Source organism: Desmodus rotundus, chromosome 5, assembly GCF_022682495.2.
Source record: "Desmodus rotundus isolate HL8 chromosome 5, HLdesRot8A.1, whole genome shotgun sequence".
Classification (NCBI taxonomy): Eukaryota; Metazoa; Chordata; class Mammalia; order Chiroptera; family Phyllostomidae; genus Desmodus; species Desmodus rotundus.
Window position 1 is genome coordinate 91,495,733 of NC_071391.1, and position 21,970 is coordinate 91,517,702.

At 40.2% G+C, this 21,970-nt stretch overlaps 1 protein-coding gene across 3 annotated transcripts in view; it reads right to left on the reverse strand.

The window, feature by feature from the left end:
* OAF (out at first homolog) overlaps positions 1-20,739 on the reverse strand; it is a 34,317-nt gene extending 13,578 nt beyond the window's left edge. The window contains exons 1-2 of one of the 3 annotated variants that reach the window (XM_053925231.1): positions 20,597-20,739; positions 19,981-20,174 (exon numbers count right to left, since the gene is read on the reverse strand). Coding sequence is in view for 2 of the 3 variants with exons in the window: in XM_053925230.2 (XP_053781205.1) it covers positions 19,981-20,244 (264 nt within the window). In the remaining variant the exon portion in view is untranslated. Of the gene's footprint in view, positions 1-19,980; positions 20,539-20,596 lie in introns of those variants that run through there. The other 2 variants (XM_053925230.2, XM_024569573.3) reach the window with 2 other exon arrangements.
* Between the last annotated feature and the right edge of the window lie 1,231 nt (positions 20,740-21,970).

A 21,970-nucleotide genomic window follows, 5' to 3' on the forward strand; every position in this document is an offset into this window, starting at 1 on the left:
GCATCAGTGCTCACATAGCATCCAGCAGAGAAGGGTGCAGGGGTCGGAGGGGGGGGGGGTGGGAGAGGAGGGTTTGGGAGCAGGTTTGTCTGCTGGGAGGAGACAGCCTGCTGGAGACAAAGCCACTTTTTTTTTTCTTGAAGGGGTCAAAGCACAGGGGGGTTTTGGGGGTTTGTTTTTTTTTTGAAAACAGAAAAATAACAGGTATATTGAAAGAAATAAACATGCAACCACAGTCTTAGAAAAAAACCCTGGATTTAGCAAAAGCTGTTATAAGAAGAAACCTTATAATGATACAACTCTTCTGAAACAGCAGAAAAATTTCAATGAAATCATTTGAATTTATTTCTAAATACATTACAAATGAAGTAACAAAGCGAAAAGTAAATTGAAATAATATAAACCAAAGGTCACAGCCATAACAAATAAAGTAGAAAAATAATAGGAAAGAGTAATACAACTGGTGGCTCCTTCTTTGAAATGATAAAAAAGTTTGAAAACCCTCTAGTAAGACTCATCAGAGAAAACATAAATAAAATGAGGAAAGGAGACAAACTACAATTGACAATAAGAAAGCAGAAAGAGTTGTTGAGAAATACCATCAAAACTTTATAGAAATAATTTGACAATTTGATAAAATGGGAAATTTTTTAAAAATTCACCCTTTGAAGGTTAAACCAGTAAGAATTACATAAGCTTAACAAAACAATTACCAGCAACAAATTTGAAGCAGTAAGCACAACACCAAAAAAAATAACCCAGGACTAGATAGATTTACAGGGGAATTTTAACACTTATTTTAAAATAATTGATAAATTGAAGAAGTACACTTCCAAATTTAATTTACTTACTCTTATAGTGAAACTACACAAAGACACTGGAGAGAGAGAGAGAGAGAGACAGAGACAGAGACAGACAGAGACTGACTCACAGGCTATATTCTTGAAAAGTGTCCAGGCCAAAATTCTCAACAAAAATGTAGCAAACCAAATTTAATAATATTTAAAAATGATTATACACCCAAATCAAGTGTTAATTTTACCACTGATGCAAGAATGGCTCAATATCCAGCAAAAAATCAGTGCGATTTATCACATCAAAAACCAAAAACAAACCACTTTTGACATATTTGATCAGTCACAGCACCTTCTCCATACACTGCACAAATCAAAGCACAGGTTTTGTGTTCACAACCATTCGCCTTAGGGTCAGGCGAAGGGAAGGCTATGCGGACTGGAGTTGTGCAGGAGGAGTCTGGAGTGGAAGGAACTGGAGAAAGATGTTGGGGAGCAGCTGTGGGGATATCTGTGCCAAGATATACCTTGGTACTGTAGCAGCCATCTTTCTTGAGAAAAGCAAGCTCTTCCTAGGGGAAAAGCAATTACCTCACCCTGTGGGATACCACTCATCCCATCCTCTGGAATTATGCATGCTCCATCCTGCATATCTTTTTTGTTTTGTTTTGTCTTGTTTTGTTTGGGTTTTTTCTTTTCTTCTTTCTTTTCTTCCATCCTGCATCTTAAACCCCTGCTGAGGAGATAGCACATATACAGATTTGGGGTAGCAGGAGACTAGCTTTAGTATGCAGCCTATGGGTGATCCAGGACTCCCACCCCCGATTCCACCAGAAGCCTTCTCAGAAACAGGTCAGCAACTAGTCTAAGACTGACAGCAGGCCCAGCAGGTAGAGCCTGATGGAGGCAAATCCTGTGGTGCCTGTGATGTCTGCTGACCCACCCTTGGATTCAGTGCTGATAAAAGCCAGTTCTGCAATGCAGCTTGGTCCATCCTGTGTAGAGCTAAGCCTGGAGAAAATAGCTACAAACTGTGGATAGCTTGTAGTTTCCAATAGGCTGCTGAGGGCTAGATGTGAACAGCATCTGATATTGGCTTACATACAACATCAGAGGTGTATCCAAAGGGAGAACCCAGCAGGCAGGAACTAAACTCTGCTAAGATGATTTCTGTTATTCATTATTTTTCTTTAAAACAAATTTTTTTTATTTTTGTTGCTCTATTTTTCTTTCATAACACTTATTTTACTCTTACCTTTGCTTACTCCATTTTCCCCTTCCCTTTTCTTATTTTTGTTATTCTCTTTGTCCTTTTTTTTCCCATTTTCCTCTCTTTAGTCATTACTTATATTAGTTCTCTTACTCCTTTCATAATCCTTTTATTTCCTTTGGTCTTCTCTTCTTTCTTCTTTTTCTTTTCCCTTTCTCTACTATTCTATTTCACTTTCCTTTTATTATTCTTTGCCCTTTTGTTGTTGATTTTGCTATTGTTGGATTTTTTTTTTGCTTGTTTTGTTTTGGTTTTGATGTTGTTTTGCTTTGTTCTGTCAGCACCTGTACAACCATGTACAAGACATGGTGGGGGCTGAGCCTCTCAGTCAGTCAGCCAGAGAGGAGATTCTACCAACGAATGGGCCAACAAAAATCAGGCCCAAATATTGGGTTGGCCAAAAAGTTTGCTCAGTTCATTTTGTACAATGGCTCTAGTAGTGCTTAGTTGTCTTTAACTTCATTTGAAACAATTTTATTAGACTGCAGTGTGACAGCTGTCCTATCAGCATGCACTTAAAAGAACTTATCAAAATTGGTGAATTTAGTATAGCCATTTTAATATTGAAGTTGGAAAAAAAATCACACAACATTTTTGGCATATTACGCTTTATTATTTCAAGAAAGGTAAAAACACAACTGAAACACCAAAAAACATTTGTGCAGTGTTTGGAGAAGGTGCTGTGGCTGATAAAATGTATCAAAAGTGGTTTGCAAAGTTTCTTGTACTATTGACATTCTGGCCAAATAATTCTTCGCTGTGGGGTTGCCCTATGCATTGAAAGATGTATAGCAGCACCCCTGGGCTCCACTGACTAGAAGCCAATAGTGGGAAATAGCCAACATACTCAAAATATCCAAAACAAAAAGTCATTGGTGAAAATGGAGTATGGGTCATTTATTTTGTGGAAAAAACTAAACAGATATTTTGGCCAGTCCAATAACAGAAGAGCCCACATAACCCACACAAAGGACATTCACAGAGCATCCAACTCAGGAGATCAAGGAGACTGCACCACAGGGTCCCAAAGGACTCCTACCACATAAGTTCACCCCACAAAGAGAGAAAGTCAAAACAGATCTATCTAATACATAGAAACAAACAAAGAGAGCTAAAATGGTCAAAGATACAACCTCCAAACAAAAGAGAAGGAGGAATCCCCAGAAAAAGAGCTAAATGAAACTGAGGCAAGCAAATTATCAGAATAGAGTTCAAAGTAATGATTACAAGGATGCTCAAGGAATTTAGTAAGAACTACATCAGCATGAGAAAGGACATAAAACTATGAATAAGAATCAGTTGGAAATGAAGAATGCAGTATCTAATATGAAGAGTATACTAGAATGCATTAAAAGCAGGCTTGACGAAGCAGAGGATCAAATCAGTAATTTGGAAGACAAGGTAGGAAAAAATAACACCCAGTCAGTGCAACAAAAAGAAAAAAGACTTAAAAAGACCAAAGATGGTTTAAGGAAGCTTTGGGACAACATGAAACATAACAGTATTCACCATCATAGGGATACCAGAAGGAAAGGAAAGGGAGCAAGGGGTAGACAACTTTTTTGAAGAAATAATAACAGAAAATGTCCCTAACCTGGAGAAGGAAAAAGTCACACAAGTTCAGGAAACATGGAGAGTCCCAAACAGGATGAACCCAAAGAGATCCACACCAAGACACAACATAATTAAAAGTGTAAAGTGTAAAGACAGAGAGCATTTTAAAGGCAGCAAGAGAGAAACAGTTACCTACAATGGAGCTCTGATAAGGCTGTCAGCTGATTTCTCAACAGGCCAGAAGGGAATGACACGAAGTATTCCAAGTAATGAAAAGCAGGGACCTACAACCAAGACTACTCTATCCAGCAAGGTTTTCATTGAAAATGGAAGGCAAAATAAAGAGCTTACCAGACCCCCCCCCTCCGCCAAAGGCTAAAGGAGTACATTTCCACCAAGTCAGCATCACTAGAGAAGCTAAAGGGACTTCCCTTAGAAGAAATAGACACACACACACATACACACACAGGTTCAAAGGGCAAAAATGGCAAAAAAGTACCTATCAATAATAACCTTAAATGTAAATGGACTAAAGGTTTCAATCAAAAGACAAAGGGTAGCTGAATGGATAAGAATACATGACCTGTATATTTGCTGTCTGCAAGAAACCCACCTCAGAAAAAAAGATTTATACAGGCTGAAAGTGAAGGAATAAAAAAGGTATCCCATGCAATGGAGATGAAAGAAAAGCTGGGGTAGCCATACCTATACCAGACAAAATTAGATTTCAAAACAAGAGTCAAACAAGAGATAAAGAAGATCACTACATAATACTAAAGGGATCAATCCAACAGGAGGATACAACCCTTGTAAATGTATATGCACCCAATATAGGAGCACCTAAATACAAGGTTGTCCAGAAGGTATACACCCATGTAATATGAAAAATAGAGACACTTATTGAAGAAGATACAAGATACAAGAAACACTGTTCATAGGACAATGACACCTCAGTCCCCATCAAAGTAGGCACCCTGGGACCTCACACAGTTCTCCCAATTGCCATCAGCTACCCTGTTGAATTTTCCTGAATCTCATTGATGGCCTGAATTCTCTTCCCTAAAATCACCTTTGAAATCTTTTTCAAAGGTGATTTTAGTTTTGGGAAAAGGCAGAAAGTTACAGGTTGACAAATCTGGGCTGTAGTGAGTCTGAGTCACGTGGGTGATTTGATGTTTTGCAAAAAAACTCTGCCGGAGACACGATGCATGAGCGGGCGCACTGTCATGATGAAGTTGCCAATCCCCAGTTGCCCATAGCTGCAGCCTTCTGAATAATCTGAATAATTTCCATATAGGGATGTTTAAGCTGAATGCAAAATTTGATACAGATTCATTGCTCTACTTGCTCAGTCATTTTGAATGTGATGGCCGCACAGTACACATGTTCACTAAATGGTGTCCACTGCCTCCCAGGCGTACAGTGAAGTTGTCATTGTTCATGCATGTGCATTCCAGTCCACTCTCCTTGATTGCCAGGTGACATTGACATCATGCAGACCATTCTCATTGTATTAACAATGGCTGGACTTTCCCTGGAGAGGCCTCGTATAAAAGAAAACCTGGAGAACTTCGAGAAAGAAATTAACAGCAATACAGTCATTGTACGGGATTTGAACACCCCACTGTCACCAATGGGTAGATCTTCCAATCAAGAAGGAAACAGGTGCCTTAAATGACAAACTAGATCAAATAGATTTAATTGACCCGAACAAAACATTTCATCCCAAAGCAACACATTCTTCTCAAGTGCATGTGGATCATTCTCAAAGATAGACCACGTTGTAGGACACAAAATAAGCCTTAACAAATTCAAGAAAACTGAAACCATATCAAACATTCTCTTGGATCACAATGACTTAAAACTAGAAATTAACTGCAATAAAAACTCAAAAACCTTCAAATACATGGAGGCTAAATAACATGTTAATAAATAATGTGTCAATAATGAGATCAAGGAGGAAATATAAAAGTACTTGGAAACAAATGAAAATGAAAACACAGCCCTGGCTGGTGAGGCTCAGTGGATTGAGTGCCAGCCTGCAAGCCAAAGGGTTACAAGTTCGATTCCCCATCAGAGCACATGCCTGGGGTGCAGGTCATGTTCCCAGGTCGGGGGCGCACAGCAGACAGCCACACATTGATGTTTCCCTCCCTCTCTTCCCTCCCTTTCCCTCTCTCTAAAATTAAAAATCTTTAAATAAAAAGAAAATTAACACACAAAAATCCCAAAACCAAAACCTATGGCACACAGCAAAAAGCAATCCTGAGAGGAAATTTCACAGCATAGCAGGCCTACCTAAAGGAGATAGAAAAATTACATATAAACAACCTAACCCTATTCCTAAAAGAACTAGAACAAGCAAAGCCCAGATTGAGTAGAAGGAAGGAAATAATCAAGACCACAGCATAAATAACATAGAGACTACAAACACAATCCACAGGATCAATGAATGCAGGAGCTGATTCTTTGAAAAGAAAAATAAAATCGATGAATCTTTGACCAGACTCATCAAGAACAAAGGAGAGAGGACCCAAATAAATAAAATCAGAAATGAAACAGGAGAGTAACAACTGATACCACAGAAATACAAATACTATGAACAATAATATGCCAAGAAATTGGGCAACCTAGGGGAAATGGATAATTTCTAGAAACATAAAATCTTCCAAAAGTGAATCAGGAAGAAGCAGAAAACCAGAATAAACCAATAACAACTAATGAAATTGAAGAGGAAATAAAAGAATTTCCAGAAAACAAAAGTCCTGGACCAGATGGCTTCACAAGTGAATTTTAACAATCATTCAAAAAAGAACTAAGACTTATCCTTCTCAAACTATCCCCAAAAATTCAAGAAGAAGGAAGACTTCCAAACTCTTTTTATGAGGCCAGTATTATCCTAACTCCAAAACCAGGTAAAGGCACAACGAAAAGAAAATTACAGGCCAATACCCATGAAGAACATTGATGCTAAAATGCTCAATAAATACTAGCAAAGTGGATCCAGCAATACATTAGAAAGATCATAAAGTATGATCAAGTGGGATTTATCCCAGGAATGCAAGGTTGGTACAATATTCACAAATCAGAAAATGTGATATATCACATAAACAAAATGAAAGACAAAAATCACCAGATCATATAACAGATGTAGAAAAAGGTATTTGATAAAACCCAGCACCTATTTATGATAAAAAACAAAACAAAACTCAGCAAAGTGGGAATAAAAGGAGCATACCAAAACATCATAAAGGCCATATAGGAAAAGCCTACTGCCAACATTATACTAAATGGACAAAAACTAAAAGCACTTCCCTTAAGATCAGAAACAAGAGAGGGATGTCTGCTTTCACCAGTCTTATTCAACATAGTACTGCAAGCTGTAGCCACAGCAATCAGACAAGAAGTATAAATAAAAGGTATCCAAGTTGGAAAGAGAAAAGTAAATTGCCATTATTCACAGATGACATATTATTATACTTAGAAAACCCTATAGACTGCACCAAAATACTGCTTGACCTAATCAATACTGCTTGCCTAATTCATTGACCTAATCAATGAATTTGGCAAAATAGCAGGATAAAAGTCAATATTCAGAAAATGATGGCATTTTTATACACCAAGCATGAACTATCAGCAAGTGACACTAAGAAAATAATCCCATTTGCTACTGCAACAACAACAGAGAAATAAAGTACCTAAGAATAAATTTAACCAAAGAAGTAAAAGACCTGTACTTGGAAAACTATAGAACACTGAAGAAAGAAATTGAGGCAGATACAAGTGGAAGTATATACCATGCTCATGGATTGGAAGAATTAACATTAAAATTTCTACCCAAAGCAATCTATGAACTCAATGCAATTCCTATTAAAACACCAATGGCATATTTCACAGATATAGAACAAATATTCAAAAAATTCATATGGAACCGAAAAAGACCCTGAATTGCCTCAGGAGAAAGAAGAACAAAGTTAGAGGGATCACAAACCTGATATCAAACGGGCAACTATAATCAAAACAGTCTGGTACTAGTATAAGAACAGTGTAGATCAATGAAACAAAATGGAGAGCCCAGAAATAAACCCACATCTTTAAGGTCAATCAATTAATATTTGACAAAGGAGGCAAAAGTCTACAATGGAGTAAAGACAGCCTCTTCAATTAAATGGTATTGGAAGAACTGGCCTGGTACATGCAAAAAATGAAACTAGATCAACAACTTACACCATACACCAGAATAAACTCAGAATGGATAAATGACATAGGCAGTAAAATTTCAGATATCTTGCATAGCAATATTTTTGACAATATATCTTCTAGGGCAAGGGAAACAAATGAGAAAATTGATAATTGGTACTACATCAAACTAAAAAGCTTATGCACAGCAAAAGAAACCACCATCAAAATGAAAAGGGAACCCAATATATGGGAAAACATGTGCCAATGATACATTGGATAAGGGTTTAATCTCCAAAATATATAAAGAACTTATCTGACGAGACACCAGTAAGACAAACAATCTAATCATAAAATGGGCAAAGGACCTGAACAGACACTTCCCCAAGGAGGACATACAGATGGCCCACAGGCATATGAAAAAATGCTCAACGTTGCTAGCCATTAGACAGATGCAAATTAAAACCACAACGAAATATCATCTCTCACCTGCCAAAACAGCTATCATTAATAAATCAGCAACCAACTAGTGCTGGCAGGGATATGGAGAAAAGGACCCCTAGTGCACTGTTGGTGGGAATGCAGACTGGTGCAGCCACTATAGAAAACAGTATGAAACAGTAAGGAATTTCCTCAGAAAATTAAAAATAGAACTGCCTTTTGACCCAGCAATTCCACTGCTGTGAATATATCCTAAGAACACAGAAATACCAATTCAAAAGAACATATGCACATCTATTTTCATAGCAGTGCTATTTTTCATAGCCAAGATTTGGAAACAGCCTAAGCGCCCATCAGTAGAAGAGTAGATAAAAAAGCCATGGTACATTTGTACAATGGAATACTACACATCAGTAAAAAAGAAGGAATTCGTACCTATTGTGACAGCATGGATGGAACTAGAGACTATTTCGCTAAGTGAAATAAACCAGCTGGTAAAAAACAAATACCATATGATCTCACTTATAAATGGAATCTAATGAACAAAATAAACTAATGAGCAAAATAAAACCAGAGGCATTGAAACATGGACAGACTGACAGCTGTAAGAGAGGAGGGAGGAGATGGGGACTGATTGAAAGAAGGTGAAAGGATTAGTCAAAGAACATACATGAAGGACCCATAGACATGGACAATGGTGTGGGGATTGGCCACGGGAGTGGGGAGTGGGCTGGGTGGAGGGGGGGCAAAGGAGGAAAAAATGGGACAACTGGAATAACATAAACAATAAAATGTTTAAATTAAAAGAAAAAAAAGAATACAAAAAAATGAGGGTAGTTTAAGGGACCTTTGGGACAACTAGAAATGTAACAACATCCACATCACAGGGGTGAAAGGACGAGAAGAGAGAGAACAGGGGACTAAAAATCTATTTGAAGAAATAATGACTAAAAATGGGCCAGCTGGGCATCAGGGAATGAATGAGCACTGAGCTGGGGGCACACTAGCTCTCAGGACCAGATGACGCTCTACGGGCTGTGACTTTCTTGGATTTGAAGAACCACTACTGCAAAAACATAAAAAGAACTGAAAGCTTACTGTGGAAGCTTGGCCATCAGTGATGTTCACATCAATATGGAGAACAGTTCACTTTAAAAGATGGGGATCTGGATCTGTTAACTTAGGAATGCATTATTTCTATGGTGGTCTATGTGACAACTCACCTTATGGTTTTACTATTAACCTCCTATAAAATGGGACTCTGTCCTGGAAAGGAGGGTGGATATTTTGTCCAGTGGGCCGCCACTGGGAGCAGCGGCTTTGCCCAGGTAGCAACAACACTGCACTGGTCCAATTTATATTAAAATATAAAATATGGACTTCCAGTCAAGATGGAGGCATAGGTAAACACACCTGGCCTCCACGCACAACTATAGCAAAAACAAAACAAACCAAAACAAAACCAAAAACTAAAACAAAACAAAAAAACTATACTACAAAATAAACATCACCCAGAATTGTCAGAAAATCGAGCTGTGTGGAAGTCCAACAACCAAGGATTTAAAGAAGCCACATTCATCCAGATGGGAAGGAGGGGTGGAGAGTCACAGAGAGACATGGAGACAAAACAGGCCATCCCACATCCAGTGTGGTCAATAAAAAACTGGAGGGATACTTCAGGAGCAAGGGATCCCAGCCCCTGTGCAGACCATCCAGCCCAGGGTTCCAGCACCACAAAGATAAGTCCCCATGACTTCTGTCTATAAAAACCAATGGGGATTGAGGTGGCAGAAGAAACTACAGGATTCTCAAAAGATTCCTCTTAAAGAGCTTGCCAAAGACTTAGGACTCATGCAGACCCACCTTCTCTGGGATTCAGCTCCAGGGCAACAGCTGGAAAGGCACCAGTGGCATATGGGGAGAAAGTGAACTATGAGTAGCAGGAAACAGCTTCCTACCGAGCATAACTCCAGTGGCCAGGGAGCAGCATTGTCCCCTCTGAGAACCCGCCCCAAACAGAGCAACAGAGTGGTGACACAGGTTGCCCAGCCCTGGCAATTACCTAAGGCTCTGCCCCATACAACTTAACAGGTGTGCTTTTTCTATAATGGGCCACACTTCTAAGGGAAGGGAGTCAAAGCAGCTCTACCTAATACACAGAAAAAAAAAACAAACTCAGGGAGGATGCCAAAACGAGGAGACAAATGAATAGGGCCCAAATGATAGGACAAAATTCCAGAAAAAGAACTAAATGAAATGGATATCAGCAACCTATCAGATACATAGTTCAAAACACTAGTTATCAGGATGCTCAAGGAACTCACTAGGTACTTCAACAGCATAAAACAGACCCAGGCAGGAATGAAGGCTGCATTAAGTGAAGTAAAAATCTATAGGGAACTAGCATGTAGGGCACAAAGCTGAGAATCAAATCAACAATTTGGAACACAAGGAAGGAAAAAGCATTCAATCAAAACAGCAGAAAGAAAAAGGAATTCAAAAAAAAAATGAGGATAGGCTTAGGAACTTCTGGGACATCTTTAAATGTACCAACATCTGAATCATAGGGGTGCTGGGAAGAGAAGAGGAAGAACAAGAAATTGAAAACTTATTTGAAAAAATAATGAAAGAAAACATCCCTAATTTGGTGATGGAAGTAGACATACAAGTCCAGGAAGCACAGAGAATCCTAAATACGATGGATCCAAAGAGGACCACACCAAGACACATCATAATTAAAATACCAAAGGTTAAAGACAAAGAGAAAATCTTAAAAGCAGCAAGAGAAAAGCAGAGAGTTACCTACAAAGGAGTTCCTGCAAGACTGTCAGCTGATTTCTCAAAAGAAACTTTACAGGCAAGAAGGGACTGGCAAGAAGTATTCAAAGTGATGAAAATCAAGGAACTACCACCTAGATTATTCTATCCAGCAAAGCTATCATTTAGAATTGAAGGGCAGATAAAGTGCTTTCCAGACAAAGTAAAACTAAAGTTCATCATCACCAAGCCATTATTCTATGAAATACTAAATGAAATTATATAAGAAAAAGAAGATCAAAATAATGAACACTAAAATGGCAATAAATTCTAACTTTCAATAATTGAATCCAAATAACAAACTAAGCAAACGAGCAGAACAGGAACAGTATCACAGATATGGAGATCACTTGGAGGGTTATCAGTTGGAGGAAGAAGGGGGAAAATGAGGGAAAAGGTATAGAGATTAAGAAGCACAAATTGGTAGGTACAAAACAGACAGGGGGATGTTAATAATAGTGTAGGTAATGGAGTGGCCAAAGAACTTACATACATGACTCCTGGACATGATCTACAGGTGGGGAGGAATTGCTGGAGGGTGTGGGGGTAATGGGTGGAGGGAGGCAAAAGGGAAAAAATTGGGACAACACTAACAGCATCATCAATAAAATGTATTTAAAAGGAGAAAAAAAGAAATAATGACTGAAAATGTCTCTACCCTGGTGAAAGAAAAAGACACAAAGTTCAGGAAACACAGAGAGTCCCAAACAAGATGAACCCAAAGAGGCCCACACCGAGACACATCATAATTAAAATGGCAAATGTTAAAGACAGAATCTTAAAAGCAGCAAGGGAAAGACAGTTACCTACAAGGAAGCTCCCATAAAACTATTGGCTGATTTCTCAACAGAAACATTTTACGCCACGAGGGACTGGCATAAAATATTCAAAATGATGAAAAACAAGAACCTGCAACCAAGATTACTTTACCCAGAAAGGCTATTATTTAAAATTGAAGGAGAAATAAAGAGCTTCCCAGACAAGAAAAAAATCAAAGGACTTCATTAACACCAAACCAGTATTACAAGAAATGTTAAAGGGTGAAGAAGAAGAAGAGGAGGAGGAGGATGTGAAAAAGGAGGAAGAGGATGAGAAAAAGGAGGAAGAGAAGGAAGAAGAAACCACTACCATGGTCAGGTAGCTCAGTTGGTTAGAGCATGGTCCCAACACGCCAAGGTTTCAGGTTTGCTCCCTAGTCAGGGCACATACAAGAATCAACCAATCAATGCATAAATAAGTGGAACAACAATAACAAAAAATCATTGTTTGTCTCTCTGTCTTTCTCTTTATCCCCTCCTCTCTCTATAATCAATTCTAAATAAAAAAAAGAAGAAGAGTAACATAGTTATAAGCAATAAATACGTACCTACAAATAATCACTTTAAATATAAATGGCTTAAATGCTCCAATCAAAAAAATTAGGGTATCCAAATGGATAAGAAAACAATACCCATATATATGCTGTCTACAACAAACCCATCTCAGAATGCAAGACACACACAGACTAAAAGTAAAGGGATAGAAAAGTATATTTCACACAAATAGAAATGAAAGAAAAAAAAAAGCTGGGTTAGCAGTAGTTATATCAGATAAAAAAAGACTTCAAAACAAAGGCTATAACAAGAGACCAAAAGGACATTACACAATGCTAAAAGGATCAATTCAACAAGAGGATATAAATCTTGTAAATATTTATGCACACAACATAGGAACCCCTTAATACATGAAGCAAATCTTAAACATAAAGGGAGAGATGGACAGTAATATAGTCACAGTGGGGGACTTTAACACCCACTTGACATCAGTGGATAGATCTTCCAGACAGAAAATCGACAAGAAAACAGTGGCCTTAAATGACACACTAGATCAGACAGATTTAATTGATATCTTCAGAGCATTTCACCCCAAGCAGCAGAATATACATTCTTTTCAAGGGCACATGGGACATTTTCTAGGATAGACCACATGTTAGGACAAAACAAGTCTCAATAAATTTAAGACTGAAATCATATCAAGAATCTTCTTTGACAACAATGGTATGAAACTAGAAATCGATCATAACAAAAATACTGAAAAAATACACAAAGACATGAAGGCTAATTAACATGTTACTAAACAATAAATGGGTTAACAATGAAATCAAGGAAGCAATCAAAAGATACCCTGAAACAAAAGAAAATGAACACACAAAAAACCAACATTTATGGGACAGCAAAATCAGTCCTAAGAGGGAAATTCTTAGTATTATAGGCCTACCTCAAGAAACAGGAAAAATACCAAATAAACAATTTAACTTTACACTTAAGGAAACTAGAAAAAGAGCAACATACAACGCTCAAAGTGATCAGAAGAAAGCAAATAATAAAGATCAGAGCAGAGATAAATGAAGTAAAAATGTAAAAAAACAATACAAAAGATCCATAAAACCAAGAGCTGGTTCTTTACAAAGATAAACAAGATTGACAAACCTTTAACTGATACATCAAGAAAAAAAGAGAGAGGACCCAAATAAATAAAACCAGATATGAAACAGGAAAAGTAACAAATAACTCTACAGAAATACAAAGGATTGTAAAAAAAACCATTATGAACATCTATATGCCAACAAACTGGACAATCTGGATGCAATGGATAAATTTCTAGAAACACAGTACCTTCCAAAACTGAATTAGGAAGAATTAGAAGTTTAAAAAATTTTTCTCTTTTATTGATTCTACAGAGAAGGTGAAAGAGAGGGAGAGAAACATCAATGTGAGAGAGAAAGATTGATCAGTTGCCCTTGAGTGCACCCTGACTGGGGACCGAACCTACAACCCAGGCATGTTCCATGACCAGGAATTGAACTGGTGATTTTTCACTTTGTGGGATGACACCCAACCAACTGAGCCATACCAGCCAGGGCACAACTAATGAAATTAAAGCAGGAATCACAAAATTCCCAACAAACAAATGTCCTGGACCAGATGGCTTCATAGAAGAATTTTACCAAACACTGAAAGAAAAACTAACACCTACCTTCAAACTATTCTAAACAATTCAGGAGGAGGAAAGACACTCAAGCTCATTTTATAAAGCCAGCATTATCCTAATTCCAAAACCAGATAAAAACACTACAAAGCAAGAGTATTATAGGCCAATCAATTATCCCTGATGAACATAGATGCTAAAATCTTCAACAAAATATTAGCAAACCAGATTCAGCAATACACTAAAATGATCATACACCATGACCAAGTGGGATTTACCAGTATTTTGGGAATGCCAGGCTGGTACACTATCTGCAAATGAATAAACATGATACATCATATAAATCAAATGAAGGATAAAAATCACATAATCATATCAAGATGCAGAAAAAGCACTTGATAAAACCCATCACCCATTTATGATAAAAACTCTCAGCAACTGGGAATAGAGGGAACATGCTTTGACTGAATAAAGGCCATCGATGACAAATCCACAGCCAACATCATACTCAATGGGCAAAAACTAAAAGCTTTTCCTTAAGATGAGCAACAAGACAGGGATGTCTGCTTTCACCACTCTTATTCAATAGAGTACTGGAGGTCCTAGCCACAGCAATCAGACTAGAAGAGGAAATAAAAGGCATCCAAATTGGAAAGGAAGAAGTAAAGCTGTCATTATTTGCAGATGACATAATACTGTATGTAGAGAACTCTAAGAATTCCACCAAAAATGACTAGAACTGATAAATGAATTCAGGAGAGTAGCAGGATACAAAATAAATATCTGAAAGTCAGTTGCATTTTTATACACCAATAAAAAACTATTAGAAAAGGAAACAAAGAAAACAATTTCTTTCACAATGCACCAAAAAGGACAAAATACTTAGGAATAAATTTAACCAAGTATGTAAAAGACCTGTATTTGAAAAATGATAACACACTGAAGAAAGAAATCAAAGAAGATACAAATTAAGTGGAAGCATATACCATATTCATAGATAGGAAGAATTAACATCACTAAAATGTTCATACTACCCAAAGCAATGTATAGATTCAACACAATTCCTATCAAGATACCAATGATGTAGCCTTGGCTAGGGGGTTCAGTTGGTTGGAGCATCATCCCTGTACAACAAAAGGTTGTGGGTTTGCTTCCCAGTCAGGGCACATACCAGGGCTGCATTTAATCCTTGGTCAGGGTGTGTATGGGAGGCAACTGATTGATGTTTCTCTAGCTCCCTGCCTCTTTCTAAAATCAATAAAAACATACCCTTGGATGATCTTTAAAAAGGATACCAATGGTGTATTTCACAGAACTAGAACAAATATTCTAAAAATTTACATGGAACCACAAAAGACACTGAATAGTAACAGAAACCTTGATAAAGAAGAACAAACTTGGAAGAATCAAAACAGCATGGTACTGGCATGAAAACAGACATATAAATCTGTGTAACAGAATAAAGAGCCCAGAAATAAACCCATGCCTTTAAGGTCAATTAATATTTGACAAAGGAGGCAAAAACACAATGGGCTAAAGACAGTCTATTAATAAGTGGTACTGGAAAAATTAGATAAGTGCAAAAAAATTGAAATTAGACCACCTTCTCACACATACACAAGAATAAACTCAAAATGGGTTACAGACTTGAATGTAAGACTTGAAACCATAAAAATTCCAAAAGACAAGATAGGCAGTAAAATCTCGAACATTTCTTGTAGCAATATTTTTTCTGATATATTTTTTGGGCAACGGAAACAAAAGAAAATATAAACAAATAAGACTATATCAAACTAAAAAGTTTTGGCACAGCAAAGGAAACCATAACAAAATGAAAAGACAACCCACTGAATGGGAGAACATATGTGCCAAGGACACATCTGGTAGGGGGTTAATTCCACAATTTATAAATAAATTATATAACTCAACATCAAAAAAATGCCAAAAATCCAATTTAAAAATGAGCAATGAACCTGAATAAGCACATCTCCAAATAGAACATATAGATGGCCAATAGACAAATGAAAAGATGCTCAATGTCACTAATCATCAGAGAAATGCAAATTAAAACCACAGTGAGATATCACTTTGCATCTGCCAAAATGGCTATCATAAATAAATCAACAAACAACAAGTGTAGGTGAGGATGTGAGAAAAAGGGAACCCTAGTGCACTGTTGGTGGGAATGCAGACTGGTGTAGCCACTGTGGAAAGCAATATGGAGTTACATCAAAAAATTAAAAATGGAATTGCCTTATGACCCAGTGATTCCACTTCTGGGAATATATCCAAAGAAACCCAAAACACTTATTCAAAAGAATATATGCACCCTTATGTTCATTGCAGCATAATTTACAATAGCCAAGATTTAGAAGCAGCCCAAGTGTCCATCAGAAGATGAGTGGATACAAAAGCTGTGGTACATTTACACAATGGAATACTACTCAGCCATAAAAAGGAAGGAAATCCTACTCTGTGTGACAGCATGGATGGACCTGGAGAATGTTATGCCAAGTAAAATAAGCCAGTCAGAGAAAGACAAATACCATAATATTCCACTCATATGTGAAATCTAATGAACAAATAACTAACAAAATAGAAACATACTCATAGATTGAGAACAGACTGTCAGAGCAGAGGAGGATTGCAGATGATAAATATGAAAGGATTAAGCATAAAAAATAAAACAAAATAAAAACCTGCATAGACAGATGACAGTATGCTGATTACCAGAGGGAAAAGGGAAGTGGAAGGAGGCAGAGGGTATAGAGGGGTGTAAATGGTGACAGAAGACTTGATTTTGGGTGGTAAACACAAAATACAATATATAGATGATATATTATAGAATTGTACACCTGAAACCTGTATCATTTTATTAACCATTGTTACCCCAATAAAGTCAATACAAATTTTTTGAAAGATGTTATTTATTTATTTTTAGAGAGAGGGGAAAGGAGGGAGAAAGAGAGGGAGAGAAACATCAATGTCAGAGAGAAACTTCAATAGGTTGCCTTTGCATACCTGCAACTGGGGACCTGGCCTGCAACCCAGTCATAAGCCCTGACAGGGAACCAAACCAGCAATTTTTTGGTCCACAGGTATGTGCTCAATCCACTGAGCCATGCCAGACTAGGCAAAAATTTTTAAAAATAAATAAAATATCTCATGATTTTGAAAACAAAGTCCTTCTGTATATTTATGTATATGTGTGTATGTTTGTTTCTATATGTGTTTCTACTGTTTTTGTTTCTCCAGAGAACTCTAATACAAGGCACTTAAATTTTACTATGAGGGACTCAAGTCTCCTCCAGGCTCAGTGCTGACTTGCTATGTGACTTTGGATACAGCATTCAATCTCTTTGAGCCCAAGCTTAGCAGGGAGATTCCATAAGGTGATGCTACGTGAGCCACAATTATGAAAGTTAATGATTTCTATTTCTTGATAACTTAGCATTAATAGCCAATATATAGTGAGTATTTTGCATGCATTCCTATTTAGTTCTCACAATAACAATGGGATTTGTACCATTATTACTCCCATTTTGCAGATGAACAAATGAAGGCTTGCAGAAATCATGTAGTTTGCCCAGTATTAAATCAGGTCTGTCTCATTTCAGTCTGGACTACCTCCCAAAGGTGATAAAATGGCAAACATAACTATTCCCAAGCAGACTAAGGAATTTTCCCAAACTACCAAAACTGGATTTGGTACATGAAACAAAAGAACCACCATGTCCAGGCCTTTTTTCCTACAAGAAAAATCATCACTTCTAGATAGATCTGAGAAGTGAGCAGGCAACAAGAGAGATCTACCCAGAAGGGTTTGGACTGGGGTGGGAGTGAAGGCTATTACACACACCACCTTGCATTCCCCAATTCCACTATGCCCCATGTTAACTGAGAAACCAGGAGCTGTAGGGGATCTTGGAGAGCTGGTTCCCTTTCTGAGCCTTCCACTCCCAATTTCCATCCTTGCTGATGAAATTGGAGATGCCGGGGGCAGGTGTGAAACACCAGCTTCTAGGTCAGAAGCTAACCTGAAAAGGACTTCAGAAGTCTGGGTGGAGGTTTGAAACGCTCTGGGAATTACAATGGGATTTTTGCAATCAACAACAGTCTCTAACTGGGCAGTCCTCCACTGCACTGCCACCTGAGCTCTCCCCTTTCCTAGCCTGCAGGGAAGACCACTAACATATTTCTTGCTGCAGCTAGATGCTAGAAAAGCTTAACCCTACCTTTTAATTCTTTCACTGGTATCCTACCCACAGCCTTGGCTGCTGGAGAAGTCCCAGGGATGGAGGAGTCTCCCTCCAGTGTTTCAACTCAGAGCACAGTGGACAGTGCCCAGGAAAGTGGGAGGCTTAGCCTGGCCTGAGGCTCACTCTCAAGGGCAAAGGTAGGAGGGGAAGATTAGATCTGCTTCCTGAGAGATCCAGCCACTATTCAATTTTCTGGGAAAAGAACACACTTGACAAAATTTCCCTGGAGTTCAGGTGGGGAAGATGGAGGTGTTCTGGCCCCACCAGCTTCCCTCTCACCACACACAAACTCACCTTGTCATACCTGAATCTGAGAACCTATCTGGGGCCTACTGAGTAAGAAACGGCCATGAAGTCTTCCCAATTGTGGCCATTCACCCTCTCCCCATCTCTCATAGTCCACCTATGTCCCATGTCAATAACAACTGAAGTAGTCCTGGTACAGATGAGCAGTCAAGCCCCCACGGTCCACTGGATCTATGCCCCCCATGCTATCTATGGCAATTTTACTAGGTCCCTAAGCTGCCTCCCAAACTCTGCCCCCTTTCCTCTCAAGTTCCCAGACTTTAAGAGTGAGGAGAAAGAGGTGGCTCAGTCAATGGTCCCATGGCCCTGGCATAACCCACCTGCCCAGCTATCTAATTGGCCTCTCCTGCCCATTCCCCCAGAAATACAATGGGGCCTCTTTTTATCTGGGGGTGAGGGGAGTGGGGGCGCTAGAAGATCAAGAGACACCTCACTCACCCACTTTTCCTTCAGGACTCCTGCTGCTGGGTCATTGTTAGTTATTGACCACCCTTTCAGGCCTATTTGCTGAGAAACTCCAGCATCTCCACTCTCCATGCCCCCTAACCTTGGGAGCCAGGTCCACTTTCTAGTCCCTCCACAACAAACGCACACTGAGTAGAGGCTGGTCTCTGCTACCCTCCCACAATCATGACCAAAACATGAGGGTTGGCCAGCCCTCCTTCCAGGCATTGTAAGGGGTGGCATCTCTCTCAGAGCATGTGGACTTCATTTGGGGCTTCTCCTCAGGTCATTCTGCTGCAAGGTTCCCAGCTTTCCAGAGCAAAAAGGAGAGGTAGCTTCTCCTTGACTTGGGAGAGACCAGGGACAATCAGTTCTGCCCAGCATTGCCCTCCCTCTAGCCTAGGAAAATGAAACAGTAGAGGTGGTTCACAGACTCCAAGATGTCAGGGCTTCAAGGCCTGGAGTCACTTACTTTCAGGGATCATTTCTATAGTTCGTTACAAAGCAAGATCCTGGCCCTGGATTTCCAATCCACCCACTCCCCATCCCCACCCCCGCCCCCGCTGGAGAATACAGAAATTACTCCAAGAGGAAGTCTAGGTCATTAATACTAACTTTTGAAAGAGGGTCTGAACCTGGAGGTTCTGGGGAGAGCTGGAAGAGGAAATGGGGAAAAGGCTAGTCAGGGAGTGAGACAGGACTTGGGCACCCGGAGGAAGGAGGTGAAAAGCTGGAGGGGTGACTCGGTGGGAGCAGCAGAGTAGTACCTGGGGAGAAGAATGGGGCTGGACAATGGGGACCGGGGCGAAGAGGTGTAGAGAAGAGCCCTGCGTAAAGCTGGGTAAGTCGCGTCCCTCTGGTCCCAATCTTAGGTCTGCAGGCCTGAGTGCGATGGGGACCCAGGCACTCAGACTCGAAGGTCCCACCCCGGAAAGTGAGGGCGCCTCACCTTCTTGAAGTCCGCGATGAAGGAGACAAGGGTGCCGTCGGGCTTGCGCAGCTCGAGGCTGATACTGTCGTCGTCGCTGTCCGCCTGCAGGCTCTCCTCAGTCACCTGACCGTCGGGCAGCCGCACGCGGACACGCAGCTCAGCGGGCGCGCCCGCCCCCGCGCCCACGCCGCGCGGCGCCCCGAATAGCGGCACTAGAAGTGGTAGCAGTATCAGCAGAGCACCCGACGCGGTAGGGAGTCCGCAACAGCCTGAAGGGCGCATCCCCAGGGGCCACCGCCGCCCTCTGCGGCCTCAGCACGCAGCGTGCGGGCAGAGAGAGGCGCTACAAACTTCGCTCAAAGTTGGTGGCTAGTTTGGGGCTCCTGAGAGCGGCTCCTTGGGGGGGTTAGATGCGGGCCGCCCGAGACGTGGCACGGACGCACGTAGACTGTGCCCCGCGGCGTACACCCAGCGGCTCCAAGGCAGCCTCCGCCCTCCCCTCGTCTCCCGCTGCTCCGGACTCGGGCGCTCAGGGGCTGTTTTGCACTTTTCATTCAATTCCCGCCCCGCCCCGTCACTTCCTTCAGAAAAGAGAAACCACCTCGACCCGACCTGCCTTAAAGTGACCGCGTACCTTTCGACCCTTAAAGGGCCTGCGAAAGCTCCCCACACTCCAGCAGCGGCCGGAGGAGAGGGGACCACAGCATAGCGGCTTTGTAGGAAAGGGGCTTTCTCTATCTCTGTCCCTTCCTGCCGCGTTCCATCAGCAACAGGGTCAGGGGTTGGTTCTTGGGATAAATCCCTTCCTCCCGGCAGGGGCGGGACCAGTGACTCTGACCCTCCCCTTTTTCTTTTCATTCTTTCTTCCTTTTTTTTTTTTTTTGACTTGTTCTTTTGCCACGTGGATGAAATAATGTGGCTTGATGTTTTAGGGGTTTTGTTTGGTCTTTTAGTTTCTCTGACAAAGCGGATTTTTAAAATGCTTCTGCAAAATCAGACCTCGCCTCGCACTCAATCTTTTGACTGCCCTCTCTTGGAGAGGGGAGCTGATGTTGTTGCCTGTTTTGACACCTCTGAGATGTGAGATCTTGGTAAAGCAGGGTACCTCTCTGGATGCAGCCTTCAACGCACTCACATTTTGTGAGCCCCTGTGAGCCTTTCCTTTTCATTACAGCCTCCCTCTTCCCGCCATTCAGGGCTTTTCCTCAGTCTTGCCCGCCTCTCCAGACTCCCATTCTCTCTCCCTGTTCTCTGTTAATAGTCTGAGCAGATGCAGGGAAATGATAGGCTCCAGGCTATTCCGGAGAATATACAGATACTCAAGACACTGGCGCTTGATCATCAGGGGTTCTCCACTAGCCCTAAGACAATAGGACTGACCTGCTGTGCACCTCAATAATAAACTTGGTGAAGTCGGGGTGGGGGTCTAAATTCCTGCTTCCTCTGATTAGCTGTGTCATTTGGGCACGTTAAAAAAAATTCTTTGGGCCTAGGCAACACCTGTGTATAGTGAGAATTGTTGAGATCTATGGTGTCTTGCTAATCCAATGCAAGAGAAAGCTCCAAGGGGATTTTTGGAACCTAGTGTACCTCACTCATGTCCATTTATGATTTCTGTTTATTCTAGGTCCCCCTGTTTTTTTTTTTTCTGAGATCTTGATTGCAGATAAGTGAAAACTCTCTTATCTACAGCCTCCCTCCCTTCTAGATTTTCCCCGGCACAGGTTCTTATTAGTACCAAAGATGACAACAGGTACCCAGGCATGCAGGTACTGTGAGAGCACCAATAACAGAGTCAGACTTCCTTGAAGTGCAGGGTCAGAGTCAGGCCAAAACCCACCTCTTGCTATCAACTTAGGGCTTTTCCTACTACCCTCTGCTGCCTAAGTTTAGGACTGAAAGGGATTCAAGGGATTATCTAACTCAGTATTTTCTGAATTTGCCTTGCCAAAAAAATCAGCTGAGTAATTGTTAAAAAAACCTAAATATACCCAATTAGACTCCCTAG